General features: G+C 40.7%; 1 protein-coding gene across 9 annotated transcripts in view; it reads right to left on the bottom strand.

Moving 5' to 3' along the window:
- Window positions 1-11418: 11418 nt before the first annotated feature.
- Window positions 11419-22676, bottom strand: part of LRRC9 (leucine rich repeat containing 9) — a 71067-nt gene continuing 59809 nt past the window's right edge. For 6 of the 9 annotated variants that reach the window (XR_011558997.1, XR_011559001.1, XM_070750376.1 and 3 more), the window contains 3 exons: window positions 21012-21195; window positions 17587-17724; window positions 11419-11990 (listed from right to left, as the gene is read on the bottom strand). Coding sequence is in view for 5 of the 9 variants with exons in the window: in XM_070750376.1 (XP_070606477.1) it covers window positions 17606-17724; window positions 21012-21195 (303 nt within the window). In the remaining 4 variants the exon portion in view is untranslated. The remainder of the gene's footprint in view (window positions 11991-17586; window positions 17725-21011; window positions 21196-22676) is intronic. The other 3 variants (XR_011558998.1, XR_011559003.1, XM_070750385.1) reach the window with 1 other exon arrangement.

Genomic DNA, 22676 nt, shown 5'->3' with positions numbered 1-22676 from the left:
TGACAGTCTCATTTTACCTAATGGTTGAAACAGCGGCCATAAAGGTCCCACAGAGTTGGCCTTCTCTGGGTCCTGTCGACCAAACAATGTCGTTTGGCGGGCCCCAGAGGAAGAGCCTTCTCTGTGGTGGCCCCGGGCCTTTGGAATCAACTCCCCCCGGAGATTAGAATGGCCCCCACCCTCCTTCTCTTTCGCAAGTTACTCCAGACCCACCTATATCGCAAGGCATGGGGGAACTAAGATATCTCCCCCAGGCTTTTTATATTTCATGTTTGGTGTGTATGTGCTGTATGGTTTTTAATTATTGGGGTTTTTATATATTTTTATTATTAGATTTGTCCCATTGTTATACTGTTTTATTACTGTTGTGAGCTGCCCCAAGTCTTCGGAGACGGGCGGCATACAAATCTAATAAATAATAATAATAATAATAATTATTATTATTATTATTATTATTATTATTGAAACATTCCCGCTGCCCAGTGAAGGACTGCAAAAAAGTTTACTACCACACTGTGGGCAAGGGTTATTTTGTGGGTGTGGCTTGCTGGCCATATGACCAGGTGGGAGTGGCTTGACAATCATGAGATCGGGGATGTGTGTGGCCTAAAGGTCATGTGACTGGCTTAAAGGTGGCCAACCTGAAGTCACTCACGTCAAGGGTTTGGGTTAGGGTTAGGATGCCTGGCCTCTCCTCGACTCAAAGAGATACAATTTCCCTATCTATTTACTATTACTGAACATCCAAAATATGCCATTTAATTCTAGGTATATATTCCATATGTGTATATACACATTACACCCAGGCACATAAAAATATACATTATCTACTCTATAAACTCTATGTGTATGTACACACACACATGCACACAAAGCTCTTCTAAAATTATACACATTCAACCTCATTTATTGCAATAGGAAAAACATACCCAGAGCCCATAAGGGAAAAAAAGAAAAAAAAAAACCAATTTTTTTCTACCGGTACTGTGTAACTAAACTGATTGTTGCAAGTATGGTTTTATAATTCATGTGATTTTAGTGATGTTTTAATTGTTTTTTTACTTACATTGTATTTATACTTGTTAGCGGCTCAGAGTCCGTTTGGAGTGAGCAGCATATAAATGCAATAAATAAATAAATAAACTTACCTTCTTTTTTTTTTACCGGTTCTGGGTACAATGTCGTCTGGCAGGCCCCAGGGGAAGAGCCTTCTCTGTGGAGTCCCCGGCCCTCTGGAACCAACTCCCCCTGGAGATTAGAATTGCCCCCATCCTCCCTGTCTTTCGTAAACTACTCTAGACTCATTTATACCGCCAGGCATAGGGGAGTTGAGATATTCCTTCCCCCTAGACCATTACAAGTTATGCATGGTATGTTTGTTTGTATGTTTGGTTTTATTATAAGGGTTTTTAGTTGTTTTATTATTGGATTGTCACATGCTGTTTTTATTATTGTTAGCCGCCCCGAGTCTACGGAGAGGGGCGGCATACAAATCCAATAAATTATTATTATTATTACTATTACTATTACTATTACTATTATTATTATTATTATTATTATTATTATTATTATTATTATTATTATTATTATTACCTGACCGTACCCATAGGAACCCATCTTTGCCACTTCCCCTTTAGTATTTTGAAGTCTTTTGCTCCCAATAGCCAAACGTGGGTGGTTGCAAAGAGGTTTCCTCAACTGAACACTGAGCAAGTTTCAGTGAAATAGAAGTGCAGGAGACATTCTTCCTGGAGTCTGGATCATGTCCTTTGCCTTTAGCCTTTTCCTGCTTATGTCATTATCCTTTGCGCCATGTCACCACCCAGCATGCTTATGTAGCTAAACAATTTCATTTTTGCAAAAGCAACATTGCCTAATAATTCTAGGAAGCACCGCAGGAGGAAATGGTGGCTATAAAAATAGGGTTATTTATTCCAGAGAAAGGATAAAGCAAGCACTTGAAATGGTGCCTTTATCTCTTTTTTTAAAAGGAGACAATTCCTTACAAAGTGAATTAAACTACAAAATATGCCAATTTTGATTTCTAGCCCAGTCAACTACCCCACATTTATTTGATTCTGCTTTAAGCCCCTCCATTCTGTTTTTAAGCCCCCTTTTAGAGAACCGCAGCTTCCTTTTCACCTTCCTCCTCGCAGTTTAACACAGATGTCTAGGCTCAGCCTATTGTTCCAATTGTCTGTAGTTTAAAAAGGCTCTGCAGTATTTTGCAGCTTCTATTGTATGCCTGGCTCTTTGAGTGCTCTGCTCACGGCATATTGCTTATCTTGGCTGTGTTTGCTAAACCCATTTACGGTTCTTCCCCCTCCACATTCAGTAGACACTTGTTCATCAGGGAGCTTAAATTGACTTCTCTTCCATTCTGTTTCCTTAACTAAAAATGCACCATTAAGGTTGATTGAAGTCTTTTGAAAACACTTCATGAAAAATGAAAGGACATAAGAAATGAGGCTACCCGTGTTTGCAAATACTTGTTTTTCAGATAAATTGGTGGGAAGAAATCTGAAAGAAGCGGGAACTTAACAACGCAATTGATAGGTGCTGATATGTTCCCCTTGTTTTTGCACAAATTGGCAAAGCGTACATAAAAACACAGTTTGGGAAATGTAAAAATTGGGCCACTCAGCAAGTTGTTTTAAATAAAAGATAGACAGGCTAGAGAAAGCCAGATCAAATGCTTAGATTGCCTTTTGCATTCAGCCCTGAATAAAGCTGCATTTTTACTGTTTAGATGCTATCCTCATCTTATTTTCAATATTGGATTTCAAAAAAGAACAATGTTAAACAATCTTCATGGAGTGTTAATTAAGGTGCAAGTACCTCTTGCAAAATATTTCTATGTGAGTAAATTAATAGAAACATAGAAACATAGAAGTCTGACGGCAGAAAAAGACCTCATGGTCCATCTAGTCTGCCCTTATACTATTTTCTGTATTTTATCTTAGGATGGATATATGTTTATCCCAGCCATGTTTAAATTCAGTTACTGTGGATTTATCTACCACATCTACTGGAAGTTTGTTCCAAGGATCTACTACTCTTTCAGTAAAATAATATTTTCTCATGTTGCTTTTGATCTTTCCCCCAACTAACTTCAGATTGTGTCCCCTTGTTCTTGTGTTCACTTTCCTATTAAAAACACTTCCCTCCTGGACCTTATTTAACCCTTTAATATATTTAAATGTTTCGATCATGTCCCCCCTTTTCCTTCTTAATGAAACCCCCCCCACAAGAATTAGGATTTGAGGTTTTATGCATTTATTCATATTGTGTACTACGTGTATTGTAATTGCATGGTATTAAGATAAATGTCTGAAATTTGAAGCATGTTTAATCACAAGGACTAATGAGAAATACCAAAAGTGCAGCTTGTTGTAAGCATGCAAATATCTTCCTCAGGTGGGCTTGCTTTTGCTTTTTTCATTGAACTGTTAATATATTCAATTAGTATATTCTTTTTCAGAATATACTTACCTGTAATTTAATAGGACTTTATAAATTATATCTTCAAGAAAATATTAGGAATCAGCTTTGGTAAAGAATTGACTACATTCATAGCTTTAGAGGATTGTGGATGGTATCATAGGTGGCAGGGGAAGTAGGGGCAAATGATAAAATGTGTATTGTGATGCAAACTCTGCACTGTATATGTGTGTATATGTAATAATGTAATGCAAATTTAAAAGGGCGCATTTTGCAACATGAGGCCAGGTTTTGTTTTTCTGGTATCCCATAGTTGTTAGGACAGATGACAGTGGTGGCTCTATGCATCCTGGTAAGTAGGATAATGTCCTATTTTTCCTTCTACCGGTAGGTGTTTAAGCATTTAAATTTGTAGTGTGTGCTGTTAAAAATCAATATGCATATATTTGTGATGTATCTTTAACAAGTGAATAGTCTCAAAATTTTGATATTTTGATAGGAGGTTGCATTTTGCTTTTTTATTTTGAGCACAGGGCAGCACTTTTAAAATAAATGTTACACACAACAAAAGGACAGGGTGGTATTTTACAGTATACAGTATTTCTTTTTTAGCTGTCAATCAAAACAGAAAGAGCCCTTTGTATAGTCTCAGTACAGGATAGTTTTACCACCAAAATTGGGACCAGTAAGGTGAGTTAGTGAATTGTTCCTGGTTTTATGATCTTTTTTAAACCAATGTTGTTAACTGAATCACTGCAGTTAAGTAGAATGGAATAGAATAACAGAGTTGGAAGGGACCTTGGACGTCTTCTAGTCCTATTCCCTGCTTAGGCAGGAAACCCTACACCACTTCAGACAAATGGTTAACCAGTATCTTCTTAAAAACCTCCAATGTTGGAGCGTTCACAACTACTGGTGGCAAGCTGTTCCACTGATTAATTGTTCTGTCTCCTTAATTTTAAGTTGCTTCTCTCCCTGATTATTTTACACCATTACTTCTTGTCCTATCCTCAGGTGCTTTGGAAAATACAGTGATCCCTCGATTATCGCGAGGGTTCCGTTCCAAGACCCCTCGCGATAATCGATTTTTCGCGATGTAGGGTTGTGGAAGTAAAAACACCATCTGCGCATGCGCACCCTTTTTTTCATGGCCGCGCATGCGCAGATGGTGGAGTTTGCGTGGGCGGCGGGGAAGACCCAGGGAAGGTTCCTTCGGCCGTCCAGCAGCTGATCTGCTCGGCAGCGCAGCGAGGAGCCGAATCGGGGTTTCCCCTTTGCGTGGGCGGCGGGGAAACCCCGATCTTCGTCTGCTCGCTGCTGCTGCGGCCGCCCAGCAGCTGATCTGCTCGGCAGCGCAGCAGCAGCAAGCAGACGAAGATCGGGGTTTCCCCGCCGCCCACGCAAAGGGGAAACCCCGATTCGGCTCCTCGCTGCACTGCCGAGCAGATCAGCTGCTGGGCGGCCGAAGGAACCTTCCCTGGGTCTTCCTCGCTGATGCCCCCGCTCGCCCGCCCGCCCGCCCGCCGCCCGCCAGCAAGAGGGGGAGAGATAGAGAGAGAGAAGGAAAGAGAGATGAGAGAGGGAGGAAGAGAGTGTGAGAGAGGAAGAAGCAAGATAGAGAAAGAGAGAGAGAAAGAAAGATGAGAAAGGAAGGAAGAGAGTGATGTCATCGGGTGGGAAAAATCGCGATATAGCGTTTCGCGAAGCACGAGATCGCGAAAATCGAGGGATCACTGTAGTTTGATTCCTTCTTCTTTGTGGCAGCCCCTGAGATATTGTAACACTGCTATCATGGCTCCCCATTCCTTCTTTTCAATAAACTAGACGTAACCAGTTCCTGCAACCGGTTTTCATGTTTTAGCCTCCAGATTCCTAATCATCTTTATTGCTCTTCTCTGCACTCTTTCTAGAGTCTCAGCATCTTTTACATCGTGGTAACCAAAATTGGCTGTAGTATTCCAAGGGTGGCCTTACCAAGACATTAAAAAGTGGTATTAACACTTCACATGATCTTAATTCTATCCCTCTGTTTATGCAGCCTACAACTGTGTTGGCTTTTTTGGCAGCTGTTGCACAGTGCTGGCTCATATTTAAATGGTTGTCCATTAGGACTCCAAGTTCCCTCTCACAGTTACTACTATTGAGCAAGGTACCACATATACTGTGCATTTTGGGTTTTTTTGCTTAAATGTAGAATCTTACTTTTTTCATCATTGAATTTAATTTTGTTAGATAGTCTCCAATGTTCAAGTTGGTCAAGATCCTTCTGTATTTTAAGCCTATCTTCTGCCAGCTTGGTGTCATATGCAAATTTGATGAGTTCTCCATCTATCGCCTCGTCCAAATAATTAATTAAAATGTTGAAGAGTACTGGGCCTTAAACAGAGCCTTGGGGTACTCCATGTAGATGCAGTTTGATTGAGGACTACACATTGAGTGCAGTTGGTCAGCCAGTTACGAATCCATCTGGTGATTTTTCTATTTTATCTAGTGGTAGGTTATGGTCTACTTTATGCCTACTGAAGTCCAAGTAAATTATATCAACAGCATTCCTCTGGTCCACTCATTTTGTCACTTTGTGAAAGAATTTGAGTCCATTTTGATTGACTCTGTGTTTACTGTCGACATAACCTGTGTTGTGCCTGACTGTGAATTATGTGGTCATTAAGCAAATCTGACTTCTGTACTGACTTTGCTTGTTGGAAGCTGTTCTGCCGGCGTGTTTCAACTGCCTGTAATTACAGGGTAATAGTCTAGGAAGACACACACCACACGATAAAAGGAAAACCCAAAAGTTTTTATAAACAAAAAAACAGAAACAGCTCCCTTTTTAAATGTCAAAGGGATTTTCTGGTACACACAAGGCACAGGTTAAATGCAATCCAGTTGCTCACCCTATAACTGGGAAATTGAGTCCAATTCTAAAGTCCAGAGAGTCCACACACAATCTTGAACAGCACAAAAACCACAATCTTGATGAAACAATGAATCAGATAAACTGCCATGAGGCTAAAACACCAGGCTGCACTTTTATTTGTAGCACTAATTACAGCAGCCCCACCCAACCACAGGTGGCCTCATTTTCTCTTGTAATAATCCTTCAGTTGTTGTCTCCTATGCATCACTCTACGCACGTGTGGATGTGTCATTAATTCTTGTTCAGAATCCAGGGATGATACAGATGATTGATCTTCTCCTGGGCTGTATGCCAAACTACCCTCTTCCCTGTCACTCACGCTTCCTTGGTCAGAGGAGGCTTCGTCGGCAGATTCCATCGGGAGCAAAACAGGCCTGCGGCATGTGGATGTTTCCCCCACATCCACCTGCACATTCCTTGGGGCAGGAGCTGGGCCAGAGCTAACCACAACAGAAGCTAGTTGACAAAATTGCAAGTGGCGATGGCATGGCTTTGGATGCTGTAATGTTGCCAAGGGCCTGAATTTTGACCATGTCACCAAAAGGGGTGTTGTCATAAATGCGAGTATCGCCATAAGTCAGTTTTTACATGAATCATTGTAAGTTGAGGTCAACCTACACTATTTCTGACCATGGGCAGCTCTCACTGATATATTAGATCAGTGATGGCAAACCTATGGCACGGGTGCCACAGGTGGCACGTGGAGCCATAACTGCTGGCACATGAGCTGTTGCCTTAGCTCAGCTCCAACGTACACATGTGTGTCAGCCAGCTGATTTTTGGCTTCCACAAAGGCTCTGGGAGGGCGTTTTTGGCTTCCAGAGAGCCTCTGGGGGGATGGGGAGGGCGCTTTTACCCTCTCCTGGCTCTAGGGAAGCCTTTGGAGCTTAGGGAGGGCAAAACACAAGCCTACTGGGCCCACCAGAATTTGGGAAAAGGCTTTTTCCAGCTTCCAGAGGCCTCCAGGGGGTGGGGGAAGCTGTTTTTGCCCTCCTAAGGCATTTAATTATGGGTGTGGGCACTTGTGAATGCACAATAGTGTGCACGCATGCTCTTTCGGCAGCCGAGGAAAAAAAAGGTTTACCATCACTGTACTCGATAATACATTTGGAAGTCTCATAATAGCAAGATGTTAAGAGCATTCAAGAGAGCAAAAATGTATTTGTAAATCATCCAAAGTAAGAGAGGAGGCAGCTAATTCTCTTCAATGAAGAGATTTGTAGAGGAGATCTCTTGTAAGATAAGGAAAATGCCTCTGATTGTAAAAGAAAATTATCACAAGGGATTACACAAAGCTTAAAAGCAAGCTAGAGCTTCCAAAGGATAAGTGATTAAAGAGAAAATGGCAGCCTGCAGCCAGCTCACGAAGACAGCTAAGATGGTTATTTCTGTAAGGTGCCGGTCACCCCATATCTTTTCAAACTGTCTCTACGGATGAAAGAAACACATTTTCAGCAAAAGATTAGAACTTTCTCTAGAATTTTAAGATTTGTGCAGAAAGCCATGTGAAATAAGGGCAAGTGGCAGCCAATGAGAAACGTTTCGTGATGGTCCCTCCCTTGTAAAATGTTCTTGGCAGTCAAGGGAAAACTTAGATATTTTAGAAGCAGTGTGTTTGTGTATCTTCATTTGTGATGAAGAAAACAAAGATAAAATGTTGGCTTTGAATATGGAAGCAACCCTCCCTCCCCAGTCTGGATACATGTCTTGGGAACAATAGAATCTGAAGCCCAATGCTCATTTAATTCCCATTCTAACAGACAGTGTCCTTGTATCCCATCCATGGAATGTCTTAATGAGAGAATACAGTTGAAATATTGCGGTCCTTTTCTTTTTCTCAAGTGTTTGCTGTAGGCAAATTATTGATGATTAAAATTTTGTACATGACTTAGGACCAGATTACCTATGGGACCGTCTTCTGCCTCATGTATCCCAGCAACTGGTCAGGTCCCACAGAGCCTGCCTTCTCCAGGTCCCGTCAGCTAGGCAATGTCGTCTAGGAGGGGCCTAGGGGAAGAGCCTTCTTTGTGGTGGCTCCGGCCCTTTGGAACCAACTCTCTCCAGAGATTTGTACCATCCTCACTCTCCTGGCCTTCCGGAAGGCTTTGAAAACTTACCTTTGCCAGCAGGCTTGGGGCCATTGAACTTTAACATCTAGCCCCCGCCTTTAGTGTGACTGGTGTGAGTGAGTAGGGCTGTATGATTTTAAATTTGGGGTTTTTAGATTGTTTTAAATATTGGACTTCTGAACTGGTTTTTGTATTTTTATATGTTGTGAGCTGCTCTGAGTCCTGGGAGAAGGGCGGCATATAAGTCCAATAAATAGTATTGTATCCTGTATACATTTTGCCTTGGGTATTTTTTAATGGAAAATGGGACCCAGGGGAAGAGCCTTCTCTGTGGCAGCCTCAGCCCTCTGGAACCAACTCCCCCCAGAGATTAGAACTGCCCCCACCCTCCTTGCCTTTCGTAAACAACTTAAAACTCACCTCTGCCGCCAGGCATGGGGGAATTGAGATCCTCTTTCCCCCTAGGCCTTTACAATTCTATGCATGGTATGTATGTATGTATGTTTGGTTTTTATATTAATTGATTTTTAATCAATACCAAATTACTATTGTACACTGTTTTATTGTCGCTGTTAGCCACCCTGAGTCTCTGGAGAGGGGCGGCATACAAATCCAATAAATAAATAAATAAATAAATAGTATTATGAAAAATACATTTTCATGTACCGAGAGAAATTATTAGTGGTAGATCTTTTTGAGTCATTAAGATCTGTTTGTATTAAAACTGTTGGCTCCGAGTCTGCGGAGAGGGGCGGCATACAAATCTGATTAAACTTAAACTTAAACTTCTCTCTCTCCCTCCAGCTAATGCCACCTTTCCCAACTCTGTGATTTTTGAAAATTGGACTTACATGTTGTCAACATCTCCCTTTATTTATTAATAAGTAGTATACTGATGTAGCATATACTCTAGATAAGAATAGCTGTTGATAGAAAGGTCAACATATTTTTTAAATGTTATGCATTAGAGAAAATTGTGGTTTCGTTCTTTCATTTTCCACCTGCAATTAATACTGAAAATAAAAGTGCAGTGGAACAAGCTGCCAGACTTTAAAAATGAGTCAGCAATAGTTCATTTCCTTTTCATTTTCAACAGAAAGTGTTGTATTTTATTGTAACTATTTTAAGAAGAACGTGGTTGTAATATGGTAAGTTCATGGCTGTTTTATTTAAGTTTAATTTCAAGGCATTAAATAAACTACAGTATAAGTATAAACGTGTGACTACATAAATGCTTTTAAACATGCCTAGTTCTGAGGGTGATTGGGACAAAATGAACTTCCTGACCCCAGGCAGGGTGGTGGCGGCGGCGGGGGGGGGGGGAGACACAGTATCAACCACCCAGGGGTTCCTGAGAGCAATCATTTTAATTTCCCAGAAGATCCCAAGATCTGGCATACAATCCCAGTCATGTGGCATATTAAACTGGAAGCTCACAGGAAAAATCTGCTTGCCCTGAGGGCCTGCAGGCAGATGTCAGCATTGATGAGCTTTACTCACACCACCCTTGAAGACTAGTAAATAAATAACCAGCACAATGTACTTTATTTGAAACTTAGGGCCTAGGTGAATGGTTCACAACTCCCCACCACCACCATTTAAAATATATAACTTACAAGAATTGACAGAGCAATGAACTACGAAAAGAAGGGCAAATTAGTTAGTTCTTTCTCTGCCTACTGGTTGCCAAATGTTTCCTTATATCAGGGTCCATGGTATAGGGATATAAAGAATTGTTCCATCAATTCTTTTGCCTAAGATCAATTGTAATGATGGTCACAGCTGTAACCTCTCCTTGCCCAGGTTCGCCTGGTGCACCAGTTGCGGCCCTATTTGGACCGGGAGTCACTGCTCACAGTCACTCATGCCCTCATCACCTCGAGGCTCGACTACTGTAATGCTCTCTACATGGGGCTACCTTTGAAAAGTGTTCGGAAACTTCAGATCGTGCAGAATGCAGCTGCGAGAGCAATCATGGGCTTCCCTAAATACGCCCATGTCACACCAACACTCCGCAGTCTGCATTGGTTGCCGATCAGTTTCCGGTCACAACTCAAAGTGTTGGTTATGACCTATAAAGCCGTTCATGGCACTGGACCAGAATATCTCCGGGACCACCTTCTGTCGCATGAATCCCAGCGACCAGTTAGGTCCCACAGAGTTGGCCTTCTCCGGGTCCCGTCAACTAAACAATGTCGTTTGGCGGGACCCAGGGGAAGAGCCTTCTCTGTGGTGGCCCCGACCCTTTGGAACCAACTCACCAGATATCAGAGTTGCCCCCACCCTCCTTGCCTTTCGTAAGTTCCTTAAAACCCACCTCTGTCGTCAGGCATGGGGGAATTGAGACTTTCCCTCCCCCTAGGCTTATAAAATGTATGCATGGTATGTTAGTATGTATGATTGGTTTTTAAATTGGGGTTTTAAATTAACTTAAACTTAAATATTGGATTTGTTTACATTGTATTATTATTGCTGTGAGTCGCCCCGAGTCTGCGGAGAGGGGCGGCATACAAATCTGATTAATAAATAAATGATAAATTAATTAATAAACACACACACACACACCCCAAAAAAAATCCCATTGGAAAGCAGTTTATATTAAAACTTTCCTCTGTCTCATATCTTTTCTTCTTACTCAGATGTAACTGGAACATGTTAAACTAGGATAAAACGAAACATGGGCATTTTTGAATTCAGCCTGTTGTGTGATTTGTGAGAATTCCCAACTTTTTGTCAAACTGAGTTAGGGTTAAATGTCGTGTAAACCCACCCACAGAATCATTTCCAATATGGCTATGTACCCTTTGACAGGTTATTTTGCTCTGCTTTTCTGACAGGCTCCATCCTGCGGTAGACATGAGAGCTTTTTCTTCATGTTCTCTAAAACAAATTAACGTATTTTGCTTTTTGTGAAATGCTAAACATGATTCATTCGAAGCATTATGTGTGGAGATGATACTGTTTTATAGTAATCATTTCATACAAGCCTTCTGTTGAGAAATCATGCTTTGATTTAATCCACAGATGAGATTTCAACATATGGTACATGGATATTTTCCAACTCTTCTCAATTGCACATATTATAGGAATAGATGGGAGTATTATATATTTTTTCTTTACAATGACTATTTCTCAAAAGCCAAAAATATATATATTTAAAAATCATACAGTCAGCCTTCATAATTTTGGATCTCTTGTTTTCCTGCTAAACACATAACAGAGTGGATTTCTGCCCAAACCTACATAATACAGGGAATCCCGGCATATGGTGACATGAGAAAAAAAGCACTCTGGTAATATAATGAAATAGAGAATATTTCTATTAGTAATAGCGTATTACATTTGGAAAACCGTAGTTTTTGTAGTGGTCTTTTTTTCTTTCCATTAATAAATAAAACTTATTTAGAATATAGTTGTATGGAAATTCAAATGCACACAAGTATCAGGTGTTACATTTTTATGTATACCAGCATTCCTTAGTCGGGCACTCAAAATTGTCTCCAGTAATCTCCAGAACAGTTCACGGTCCTTTCGCTGCAGCAAAATGAAAATGTACTGTAGCACTGTAAAGACAAAATTTGTTGTGACATAAGCTTTGGTAGAATAGATTTCATCAGCTTCTCCGAATATTACCTTGAAGTATAGAGACAGACAGCAAATAGTAAGATTAGACAGAATATTTTTTAAAAATTGAATCTGATTGATGGGGATTCTATCCTATAACAGTTTATTATCTCCTAATAAATGTTTTTAAAATACTGACAAGACTTTATGTTATATTCTGAGAAGTCAGCAACTTAATATGTTACTGTCCCAGAGTAAGGCTGATCAAGGCTACTCTCAATAAAATTATGAGGAAATCCATATATTTTCCCAACTCAGATATAGGGCAGTTAAGCTGACAAAGAAAGCTGCTTCTTATGTCCATATTGGCTACACCAAGCTGTGAATAAAGATAGAATCCCTCATCTCCCAGCTGTTCAACTCATGAACAAACTGTAAAAGCTTCCATTTTTGCAGTTAACTCTTGGGAAGCAGCTGTTTGTCAGCTGTTTTGCATTTTTAAAAAATGAGGAAATCTACTGTTATGTTTGGTATATTATGTTCTGAATAAAAAATTAAAATAACCTTATATAATAAACTAAGAAACTGATAATTCATTTGTTTCGGGCCAAGTCAACAAAATATGTAAAAAGAAACAAATGCGTATGAAGTTCTTATTTAAAGCTGAAAAAAATACATTTTTATATTGATGTCAGGACTATGGATCATTTGTTCCTACAATAATATAAACATTTTTTTCAGACTTGAAAGGAAGTTACAGTGGTACCTCGAGATACGAGTTTAATTCGTTCCGGACCTGGGCTCTTAAGTCGAGCAGCTCTTATCTCGAACGACTTTTCCCCATAGGAATTAATGTAAATAATTTTAATTGGTTCCAGCCCTCAAAAAACTCACAAAGTTAGTCTAAATTATGCAGAAAGACATGTTTTTAATGAAGAAATGTACATGTACATATAAATGAATAATGAAGTTTCTTTCACTTAACTTGTAAACTTTCTTAAACTTTTAAATTTACATATGTTCAACTTCTCTGCCACCCAATCCTGTAGGACAGAGGTCCCCAACCCTTTTTGCACCAGGGACCGGCTTTAAGCGATCAAGAGAGGAATGGGTGAATGAATGGACGGAGGGTGGGAAGGAAGGAAGGAAAGAGGGAAGGGACAGGAACAGAGGAAGGAAGCAAGGAAACTTATGAAAGGGGAGAGTAAGAGAGGAATGAGTGAAGGGAGGGAGGGAGGGAAGAAGGTGGGAAGGAGAAAGAAAAGAAGAAATAGAGGAAGGGAAGGTAAAAGAGAGAAAGAAAAAGAGCAAGAAAGAAAGCTGCAAGCACCCCCCCGAGCCCCCCAGGCCGGCTGCAACCTTTTAAAACATGCGCGCCGCTTCGCAGCTGTCTCCTGAAGCCGAACGCGGAAGTTAGTGTTTGGCTTCAGGAGACAGCTCCTTGGCGCTTGTATCTCGAATTTGGGCTTGTAAGTAGAACAAAAATATCTCTCCCCTCCCAGCTCTTATCTCGAGTTGCTCTTAAGTAGAGCAGCTCTTATGTCGGGGTTCCACTGTATATGAAAAGATGAATTAAGAACAGTTTTTACATCAAAAGAATGTTGATGGTGCAGTTCTTAAACTAAAGAAAGCAGCTTTCTCTAAAAGTAAACCAACCACTGGCAGTGGATGGGAAATTATTATTATTATTATTATTATTATTATTATTATTATTATTATTATTATTAATTAGATTTGTATGCCGCCCCTCTCCGGAGACTGAGATTTGAGCAGTTAGGTGAGGTCACTGGGCCTAGCCAATGATGAATGATTATAGTACCGTGTTTTTTGGAGTATAAGACACTCCTCCCTCCACCCAAAAAAAGTGGGTGGAAATGTCTGTGCATCTTAAACAGCGAATGTTGCTGAAGCCCCATCGACCGCCAGCCCCCACCCTTTGGCAGTTTTCAGCCTCTGCGTGTCGTGTTTTCAGCCTCTGCCTGCTCCATTTTAGACCCATTCCAGGCTGCGGGGATCATCACATCGTATTGTCACCAATTGCTGCCACTATGCATTGTGTTTTGGGCCCCTGTGTGTCATGTTTTCGGCCTACACACACCTTGTTTTAGACCCATTCCAGTCCTCCATACATAGCATTTTCAGCCTCCACGCATTGCGTTTTAGTCTCTTCATACTCCATTTTTGGCCTCCGCGCACTGTGTTTTCAGCTGGTTCCAGGCAGTTGAGACTGCCACCGCCGCTCCCCACTGCCTGGAACTGGCCCAAAATGCAACACATGGAGGCCAAAAACAAGGCGTGTGGAGGCTGAAAACCTGATGCACAGAGGCGGTGATATGCTGCGATGATCCTAGCAGCCTGGAATGGTGTGCGGAGGCTGAAAATGTAACACAGGGAAGTGAAAAACATGATCCGTGGAGGCCAGAAATACAACATGGGAAGGCAGCAATGGGCTGTAGCGATCTCCACAGCCTGGAACAGCTGACTGGTGAAATCCAACCGCCAATCAGGTGCTAATGCTGAATCAGGCTGTGATAATGTGCTGATAATGACCAGGCTGTTGGCTTTTTGCTGCAAGGGTACTAGCCAGATGAATACCGATGGAAGCTGGTAGGCGGAGGCAGATTTTTTTCCTTCTTGTTTTCCTCCCCCAAAACTAATGTGCGTCTTATACTCTGGAAATTTTTATACTCTGAAAAATACAGTATAAAGAAACCAAAATTCTGTGCAATGGTCAGTTCCACGTCACTGGAGATTCTCAATCATCCAAATCATGGTTGTTCCAAAGGTGCTTTTTTCAAGAGACAACTGGACTTCCTCGGTTTTTCATTGAAGATGTTTCACTTCTCATCCAAGCTTCTTCGGGACCGTCTTCTGCCGCACAAATCCCAGCGACTGATTAGGTCCCACAGAGTTGGCCTTCTCCAGATCCCGTTGACTAAACAATGCCGTCTGGCGGGACCCAAGGGAAGAGCCTTCTCTGTGATGGCCCCGGCCCTCTGGAATCAACTCCCCCCAGGGATTAGGACTGCCCGCACCGTCCTTGCCTTTCGAAAGCTCCCGAAGACCCACCTTTGTCACCAGGTATGGGGAAACCTAGCTATTATGGTTTATGTATGGTCGGTTAGTTTGTGTGATTGTTTTTCTTTTTATAATAAGGGTTTAAATTGTTTTTTTAACATTAGATTTGTACATGGTGTATTGTTGTTGTGAGCCGCTCTGAGTCCTCGGAGAGGGGCGCCATACAAATCTAATAAATTATTAAATATTATTATTATTCTTGGAGGAGAAGTGAAACGTCCTCAAGGAAAAATGAAGGAAGTCCAGTTGCTTCTTGCCAAAGCACACTTGGGACAATTGTCAGTTTTCCACCACCTTAAGGGGTGCCAATTCCATTTGAAATTAGTTTCCTCCCCAATAAATGTTCTCTTTACATATGTCTGTATGTATACTTTTCACAATCCACTTTTCATTTTAAAAAAGCAGAGAAAAAAATTGTTGAATGAATTACTGATTAGAATTAAACGTTTAGAAAAAGGATTCAGGTTTCTGCTCCCGCTCTATAAATTAACCCAGTGTTTTTCAACCAGTGTGCCGTGGCACACTAGTGTGCCGCGAGACATGGTCAGGTGTGCCGCGAAGCTCAGAGAGAAAGAAAGCAAGAGAGAGAGAGAAAGAAAGCAAGAGAGAGAGAAAACAAGAAAAAGAAAGAGAGAGAGAGCAAGAGAGAGAAAGCAAGCAAGAGAGAGAGAGAAAGAGAGGAAGGGAAGGAGAGAGAGAGAAAGACATAGAGGGAGGTAGGGAGGGAGGGAGAGTGAGAGCAAAAAAGAGAGGAAGGAAGGAAGAGAAAGAAAGAGGGATGGACAGAGAGAGAGAAAGAGGAAGGAAGGGAGAGAAAGAGGGAGGGAGAAAGAAATAGAGTGAAGGGTAGGAAGAGAGAGAGAGAGAATTTTTTTGTCCAAACTTTTTTAGAACCCCCCCCCGCTCAATGTGCCCCAGGGTTTCGTAAATGTAAAAAAATGTGCCGTGGCTCAAAAAAGGTTGAAAATCACTGAATTAACCTTTTTTTCTCTCACACACCAACTATTCCTGCAAAAACACACAAAGCTTTCTGTTCCTCCTAGGAAAGAAGAAAATTAGGTGAAGGTGAGATGAGCAGAAGGGGAGAGAAAGAAAAATGGGAGATCCTTGCTGACAGGAAATACGCAGGAAAGAAAGTAACTGGACAGGGGAAAAAGAAAATATGTTAGAATTAAATTTGCCAGGGAATCTGTTCCTCCAAGTAAGAAATAATTAGAGGCAATCCTCACTTAACAACAACAACTGGCCCAAGAATTTGGTTTGTAAATCATTGTTACATGGGCCAGCACATGAGCTGACTAAGTTTTGCTACCATTTTTGTAATGTTTGTAAAGTGAATCATGTGGTTGTTAAGCAAATCCATTCTCCCAAATGGGGGTATTTTGTTAGAAATGGGGAAAAATTGCCAGAAAGTGGCAAAAAAGGTCACAAATCAGGGACATATGACCATGGGGTACTGCAACCTATTGTAAATACAAACTGATTGCCAGGTGCTCAAAATGGAATCAGGTGATCACAGGGATGTGTGTGTAACAGTCATAACTTTGAGGTTGATTATAGGTAACAATTTTGAGTCTGTCATAACTTTGAACAAATGATTGGTCATTAAATGAAGACTATCTGCTGCTCTGAGGATCAAGGTATCTATAATTTCCATGAAAAAAATCTACTATCATCTTTTTTTCTTGTCATTTTTTTTTTGTTTTAACAACTTCTCTTTCCATCAGGAGAATCCATATTGGGATCATCTGTGAGTGACGATATCTCCTTCCAGAAACAAAAGCAAATACAAAACAAAATTCTGCTCCAAATGTAACCCAAGGACTACATGTAGTAGGTAAATATTAGACCAAAACAAGATATATGTACAGTGTTCCCTCGATTTTCACGGGTTCGAACTTCACGCAAAGTCTATACCACGGTTTTTCAAAAATATTAATTAAAAAATACTTCGCGGGTTTTTTCCCTATACCATGGTTTTTCCTGCCCGATGACGTCATGTGTCATCGCCAAACTTTTGTCTGCCTTTAATAAATATTTTTTAAATAAACTTTAATAAATAAACATGGTGAGTAATAATCTAAATTAAACTTTCTAAGGGAATGGGAAATTGCAATTTAGGGGTTTAAAGTGTAAAGGGAAGGCTTGTGACACTGTTCATAGCCAAAAATAGTGTATTTACTTCCGCATCTCTACTTCACAGATATTCGACTTTCGCGGGCGGTCTCGGAACGCATCCCCCGCGAAAATCGAGGGAACACTGTATTGAGTTTCAATGTCGTGCTTTCTCAGAAAGCTTTCTGGGTAATGTGAAGTCAGTCATGATCTCTTCAGTGTAATATTTCCATAAGATTGTTATAAGTATAAATGGAAAAATTATCATTGCTATGTTGAATTATTTGGAGGCATAGAGACATAAAGCAGATAAGGTAAGTTAAAAAGTAGCAAATGACAGTACCACTCTGAGTTGTCAGAGGACAGCTGCTGAAATCATTAACATGGATTAAATAAACTTACATTATTCAGCAAGGATGATCTATGAGGTCCCATGGCTTGGAAAGTTACCCGATGTACTTTTGGCTTGCCTCATTGCTAATTCAGCATGAATGCTCCGAGAACTACATAATCCCAGGCCTGTGTTCTTTGGTTTCCTACCTGAAAATTAAACTGCAAAATTGGTATTCTCCAAATTTTGGTGTTTTTATTATTTAAGGTGAACAACAAAAAAGTGAATTAAACTGAAAAAACCTGAAGTGAATTATAAACAGCTTACTCCAAGAGAAGACCGCTACAAATCTGCATAATTATTTTCCCACCTTTGTTCTGTAACTAGAACAGCCCTTTTCTTAGGTTTGATATAATTTGGATGACCAGTAGTGGCAGCAAAGAACTTATCGTGTTGTGGTTAGCTCTGGCCCTGCTCCTGCCCCAAGGACTGTGGATGTGGGGGAGACATCCACATGCTGCAGGCCTGTTTTGCCCCCGGTGGAATCTGCTGATGAAGGCTCCTCTGACCAAGAAGACATGAGTGACAGGGAGGAGGAGAGTGTGGCAGACATCTCCGAAGGAGATCAATTATCTAGCTCCTCCTTGGATTCAGAACAAGAGTTAATGATACAGCCACGCATGAGGAGAGTGATGCATAGGCAACAACTGAGAGATTATTATCAAAGAAAATGAGGCCACCTGTGGTTGGGTGGGGCCGTGGTAATTAGTGAGGCTGCTATAAATAGCAGCCTGTGGGTTTGGCCATTGTGGAGGATTATCTGATCGTTGTGTTTCGTGACTGCTTTACTGACTTTGACTTTTTGTGTGCTGATTTTTCCCCGCTTTGAAACTAAACCAGAGCAAAGTGTGTTTCACTTTGTGAAAGAAGGACTGTGAATTGCCTCACAGCTACAAGCTAAGTATCACAGAACTGATAAGGAACTTGTACAAATTACCAGTTTGTTTGAAGACCAGTGCTCTTTGCTATACCAAAAGAGGGCTTGGTTTAAGTGACTTTTCATTATAAAGAACATTGTTTTGAATTTTCAAACGTGTGTGTCTGAAATTTGTACCTGTGAATTTTTGGGAGGAGTCTGCCAGAGACCCCGACACAACATACGGTATGTATCTTTGTTGCCATTTCATAATCATCCACCTTCACAGAACCCAATATGGCAGTTCCAATTGCCACATCTTTTTTGGGTGCCTTTGAATCAGTGTTGAATCCTAGTGACAGCCTGGACTAGTCTCTGCAGTTTCCTTGGCAAGATTTCAGAAGTGGTTTATCACAGCCTGCTTGCTAGGGCTAAGAAAGTGACTAAGTCAATGTATTTGGCTGGCTTTTCGTGGTGTGGAGATAATAACTTGGTCCTTAACATCAATAAGACCAAGGAGCTTATAGGCCCTATATAGGGGACTATAGAAGGAATAGATCAAACATTCAGCCCCTGCTTATCAATTGAAACCGAGTGGAGCAAGTGGCCAGTTTTCTGGGTGTTATCATAAAGGGGACCTCACCTGGGGCACTCACATTGCAGCACTGGTCAAAAGGGCCCAGCAGAGATTATTCTACCTGAGACTTCTCAGGAAACAACAACTGAAAGAAAAACTGCTGGTGGCCTTCTACTGCTATACCACTGAGCAGTGATGGCGAACCTATGGCATGGGTGCCACAGGTGGCACACAGTGCCCTATCAGATGGCACCCGAGCTGTTGCCCTAGCTCAGCTCCAATGTGCATGTGTGTGCCGGCCAGCTATTTTTGGCTTGCACAGAGGTTCTGGTAGGGCATTTTTGGCTTCCAGAAAGCCTCTGGTGGAATGAAGGAAGGTGTTTTTATCCCTCTGGCTCCAGAGAAACCTTTGGAGCCTGGGGAGGGTGAAACACAAGTCTACTGGGCCCATTAGAAGTTGGGAAGCAGGCCATTTCTGGCCTCCAGAGGACCTCCAGGGAGGCGGGGGAAGCTGTTTTCACCCTCCCGAAGCATTGAATTATGGGTGTGGACACTTGCGCATGCCCAATAGTGCACATGCACACTCTTTTGGCACCCAAGGGAAAAAATGTTCGCCATCACTGCTATAGAGAGTATTTTAATTTACTGCATCTGTGCATAGTTTGCCAATTGCATAGTGGCAGATAGAACAGCACTCTAGAGGGTTAACATTATTGCCCGGAGGATCACTGGTTGCCCTCTCCTCTCTTTGGAAGAGCTTTATAGCTCCTGCTGCCTTAAGAAAGTTCAAAACATTCTTAAAGATCCATCTCATCCTGGGCATTCTTTTTTTGAATTATCACCATCTGGCAGACAGTACAGGATAATAAAAACAAGAACAAATAAGCTGAAAAACAGCTTCTATCCCAGGGCAATAGCCATGTTGAATTCTATGGTATGGTGCAATATCAGCAGGGGTGGGCTACTGCCTGGACGTGGGGGGGGGAACGCAGTGGGGTAGCTAAAATGGAGCTCCAACCCAGAGCACCCAATTTGCACTGAAGGATGTTGATAGAAAATGCAGGGCGTTCTGCATAAACCACGCCCATGGTGTGATAGTAAAAATTTTGGTAGCCCTTTACTGAATGTTGGGTTTTCAATTTCTATTATACAGAATGTGAAAGATGTATGCTTTTTAAAATAGTTATAATGTACACTGAAGATGACATTTAATTTTGTTGTACCATGGGCAATGACAATACAGTAAACTAAACAAAACTTAACTTTGTGTCCAAGACAGATTCTATTCCCTAGTTTTTAGCCTGGTGCCTTAACCACTATACCAAACTGACTCTGTCCATTCCATTGCTCTTTTTAAGTCATCTACTCAGAAATGGAATTCATATTTTTAAAGTTCACCTAAAGTAATATTAATTCATCATATTTTTGGTTTATCTAATTTTTTTTAGAAAGCTGCTGGACTACAAAATGACACTGGGAAGTTTTCACAATTAAAGAAGGGGAAAAGTCCTGGTAAGAACTCCCCCCCCCCCACTTAATATGTTACATGAGGGTAATTATTACTATGTCTACATGTTCTAATGTGACATTCTGGGGCAGGTAAGCCTCAAATTAAGATCAGGGTCAACAGAGGATTGGAAGAATGTGTGCTTATCTCATCCATAGAAAACTCATATATACAAGATTGTAATGTACAAAACTGTCCTTACAACTATGTAAAACCCTTGGATAGATGGACTTACATTTGCTTAACTCTTCTGCCCTGATGATTGAGATATGAAATTAGGGTAATTAGGTTCCCATTCCAGTCACTATCTTATATGTCAGGCAATTCCTACTTCAATCCTCAACCAATCAAATTTACCATCTCATGATTCCATTGCAAAGTCCAGTTACCCAAAACCACCCCAGTGAATTGTCCAAATCCATGAGAAATCATTGACAGGAGCCAACGTTTTTGACACGCAGCACAAAATGAAGCCTACCAGTCCACTTATACTTACTTTTGTTAACCTCGCTTCCATTCACTTCATCAATAGTATAGGGAAAACCAAACTCGGCCACATACGCCTGGCTGATTGCTCCTGAAAGACTCATATTGGCAATTTTCAAAGGACATGTTTTGGGGAAAGAAGGTAAGAGGCCAGGAAATCCACACTCTATTGGAGAATTGGCAGAAGGAAGAATCTACATGAGGAAATAAGAAGCAATAAAGTATAATCTAGTCTTGAACATCCTGTAAAAATAATTAAAATGCTGTAGGCCCATGCTTGAACATTCTGCTTTACAAGAAAGAGGGACAATGGAAAAAGATTTGAATAGAATTTGGGGAATACAAGGCAGGAAAACCTAGGGATCTGAATTGCTGGCCAGTTCTGGGGGAGGGAGACAGGTTTTTGTCAGTGTATGGGGTTATGCAAAGTGGTCCTTTCAAGAGGGCAGCAGAGCTGTGGAAGCCCACTGTTAAAAGAGATCGAATATTCAACTGATAGATGATGGAGTCTTGGGGTTTCTCTAGGTTACAATTCCCTTGTAAGGGTTGCCCTTGAGCTGTACTGCAAACTGGTAAGAAAGCTTCTGTTCTTTGGTTTAGATAGGATTGCAGGGGATTTTGGAGGACAGAAGTAGTCTCCATTTTGTTTATTAAGTTTCTTCTATCCACTACTCTAAACTGAGATTCAGTTTGGTCTAGTCATTAAAGCATCAAGCAAGAAACTGGGAAATTGTGAATTCTAGTATCATTTTAGGCATGAAACCAGATAAGTGATCCTGGCCCAGTCATTCTCTCTCAGGCGGCAGCAATGATAAAGCACTTTCTGAAATCTCGCTAAGAAAACTGCAAGGACTTGTCCAGGCAGTCACCAGGCATCCAATAAATAGACAGACAGACAGATATGGATGGGGATGAAGAAGGAAAGAAAGAAAAAGAAAGAAAAAGAGAAAGAAGGAAAGGAAGAGAGAAAGAGAGAAAGAAAGAGAAAGAAAGAAAGAAAGAAAATATTAATCATCTTGTCAGGGACTTTTTTCAAAGTGAAATCCAAGTACTCAACTTTAATGATGGTTATTTCTGAACCAGAGCTATAGATTTTTTTCAGATTAGATGCAGAGGAGCCTTCTTAGTGATGGTCTCTATTCTACAAAGTTATCTATCAAGCCCTCATGGATATTCTTTTTCAACATTTTTTAAAAAAGAAAGTACACTGCAGTTGTTCCAAGAAGAGGTTATTATTTTGTGCCATTCTATATTTCTGACTCTTTGGGTGTTTTTTCACATTCTGAAAAAAAACTTGTTAATGATTTCAAATATATTCAAGCAGATAATATTCCTTTAAAACTGACTTTTAATCCACAACAGTGAAAATAAACTCTTATTATTTTTAACAAACTTTCAGAAATCTTATCAGGCTCCAAGTTTCTATATTTTTGGATTAACATTTTTTTCTTTCTTATAGGATTTAACTGGAACATTTCAGGACTACAAGTTTGCTTTAGTGTTTATTGTAAAAAAAAAATGCACTTCCCACTTTTCTGATATTCTGCCCTAAGTCTGAATGCAAGTTTATCCTCTTTCTGACAACTTCCCATACATTTATTTCTTCTGAGGTGGAGATATGATATTTAATAATTAAACAGCCACCTCCACAGCAGGTTGCTAGATAATTTTGAAA

This window comes from Erythrolamprus reginae, chromosome 1 (assembly GCF_031021105.1).
Source record: "Erythrolamprus reginae isolate rEryReg1 chromosome 1, rEryReg1.hap1, whole genome shotgun sequence".
NCBI lineage: Eukaryota > Metazoa > Chordata > Lepidosauria > Squamata > Dipsadidae > Erythrolamprus > Erythrolamprus reginae.
The sequence above is the reverse complement of the archived record's forward strand: the minus strand, read 5'-3'. Positions and strand labels throughout refer to the sequence as shown.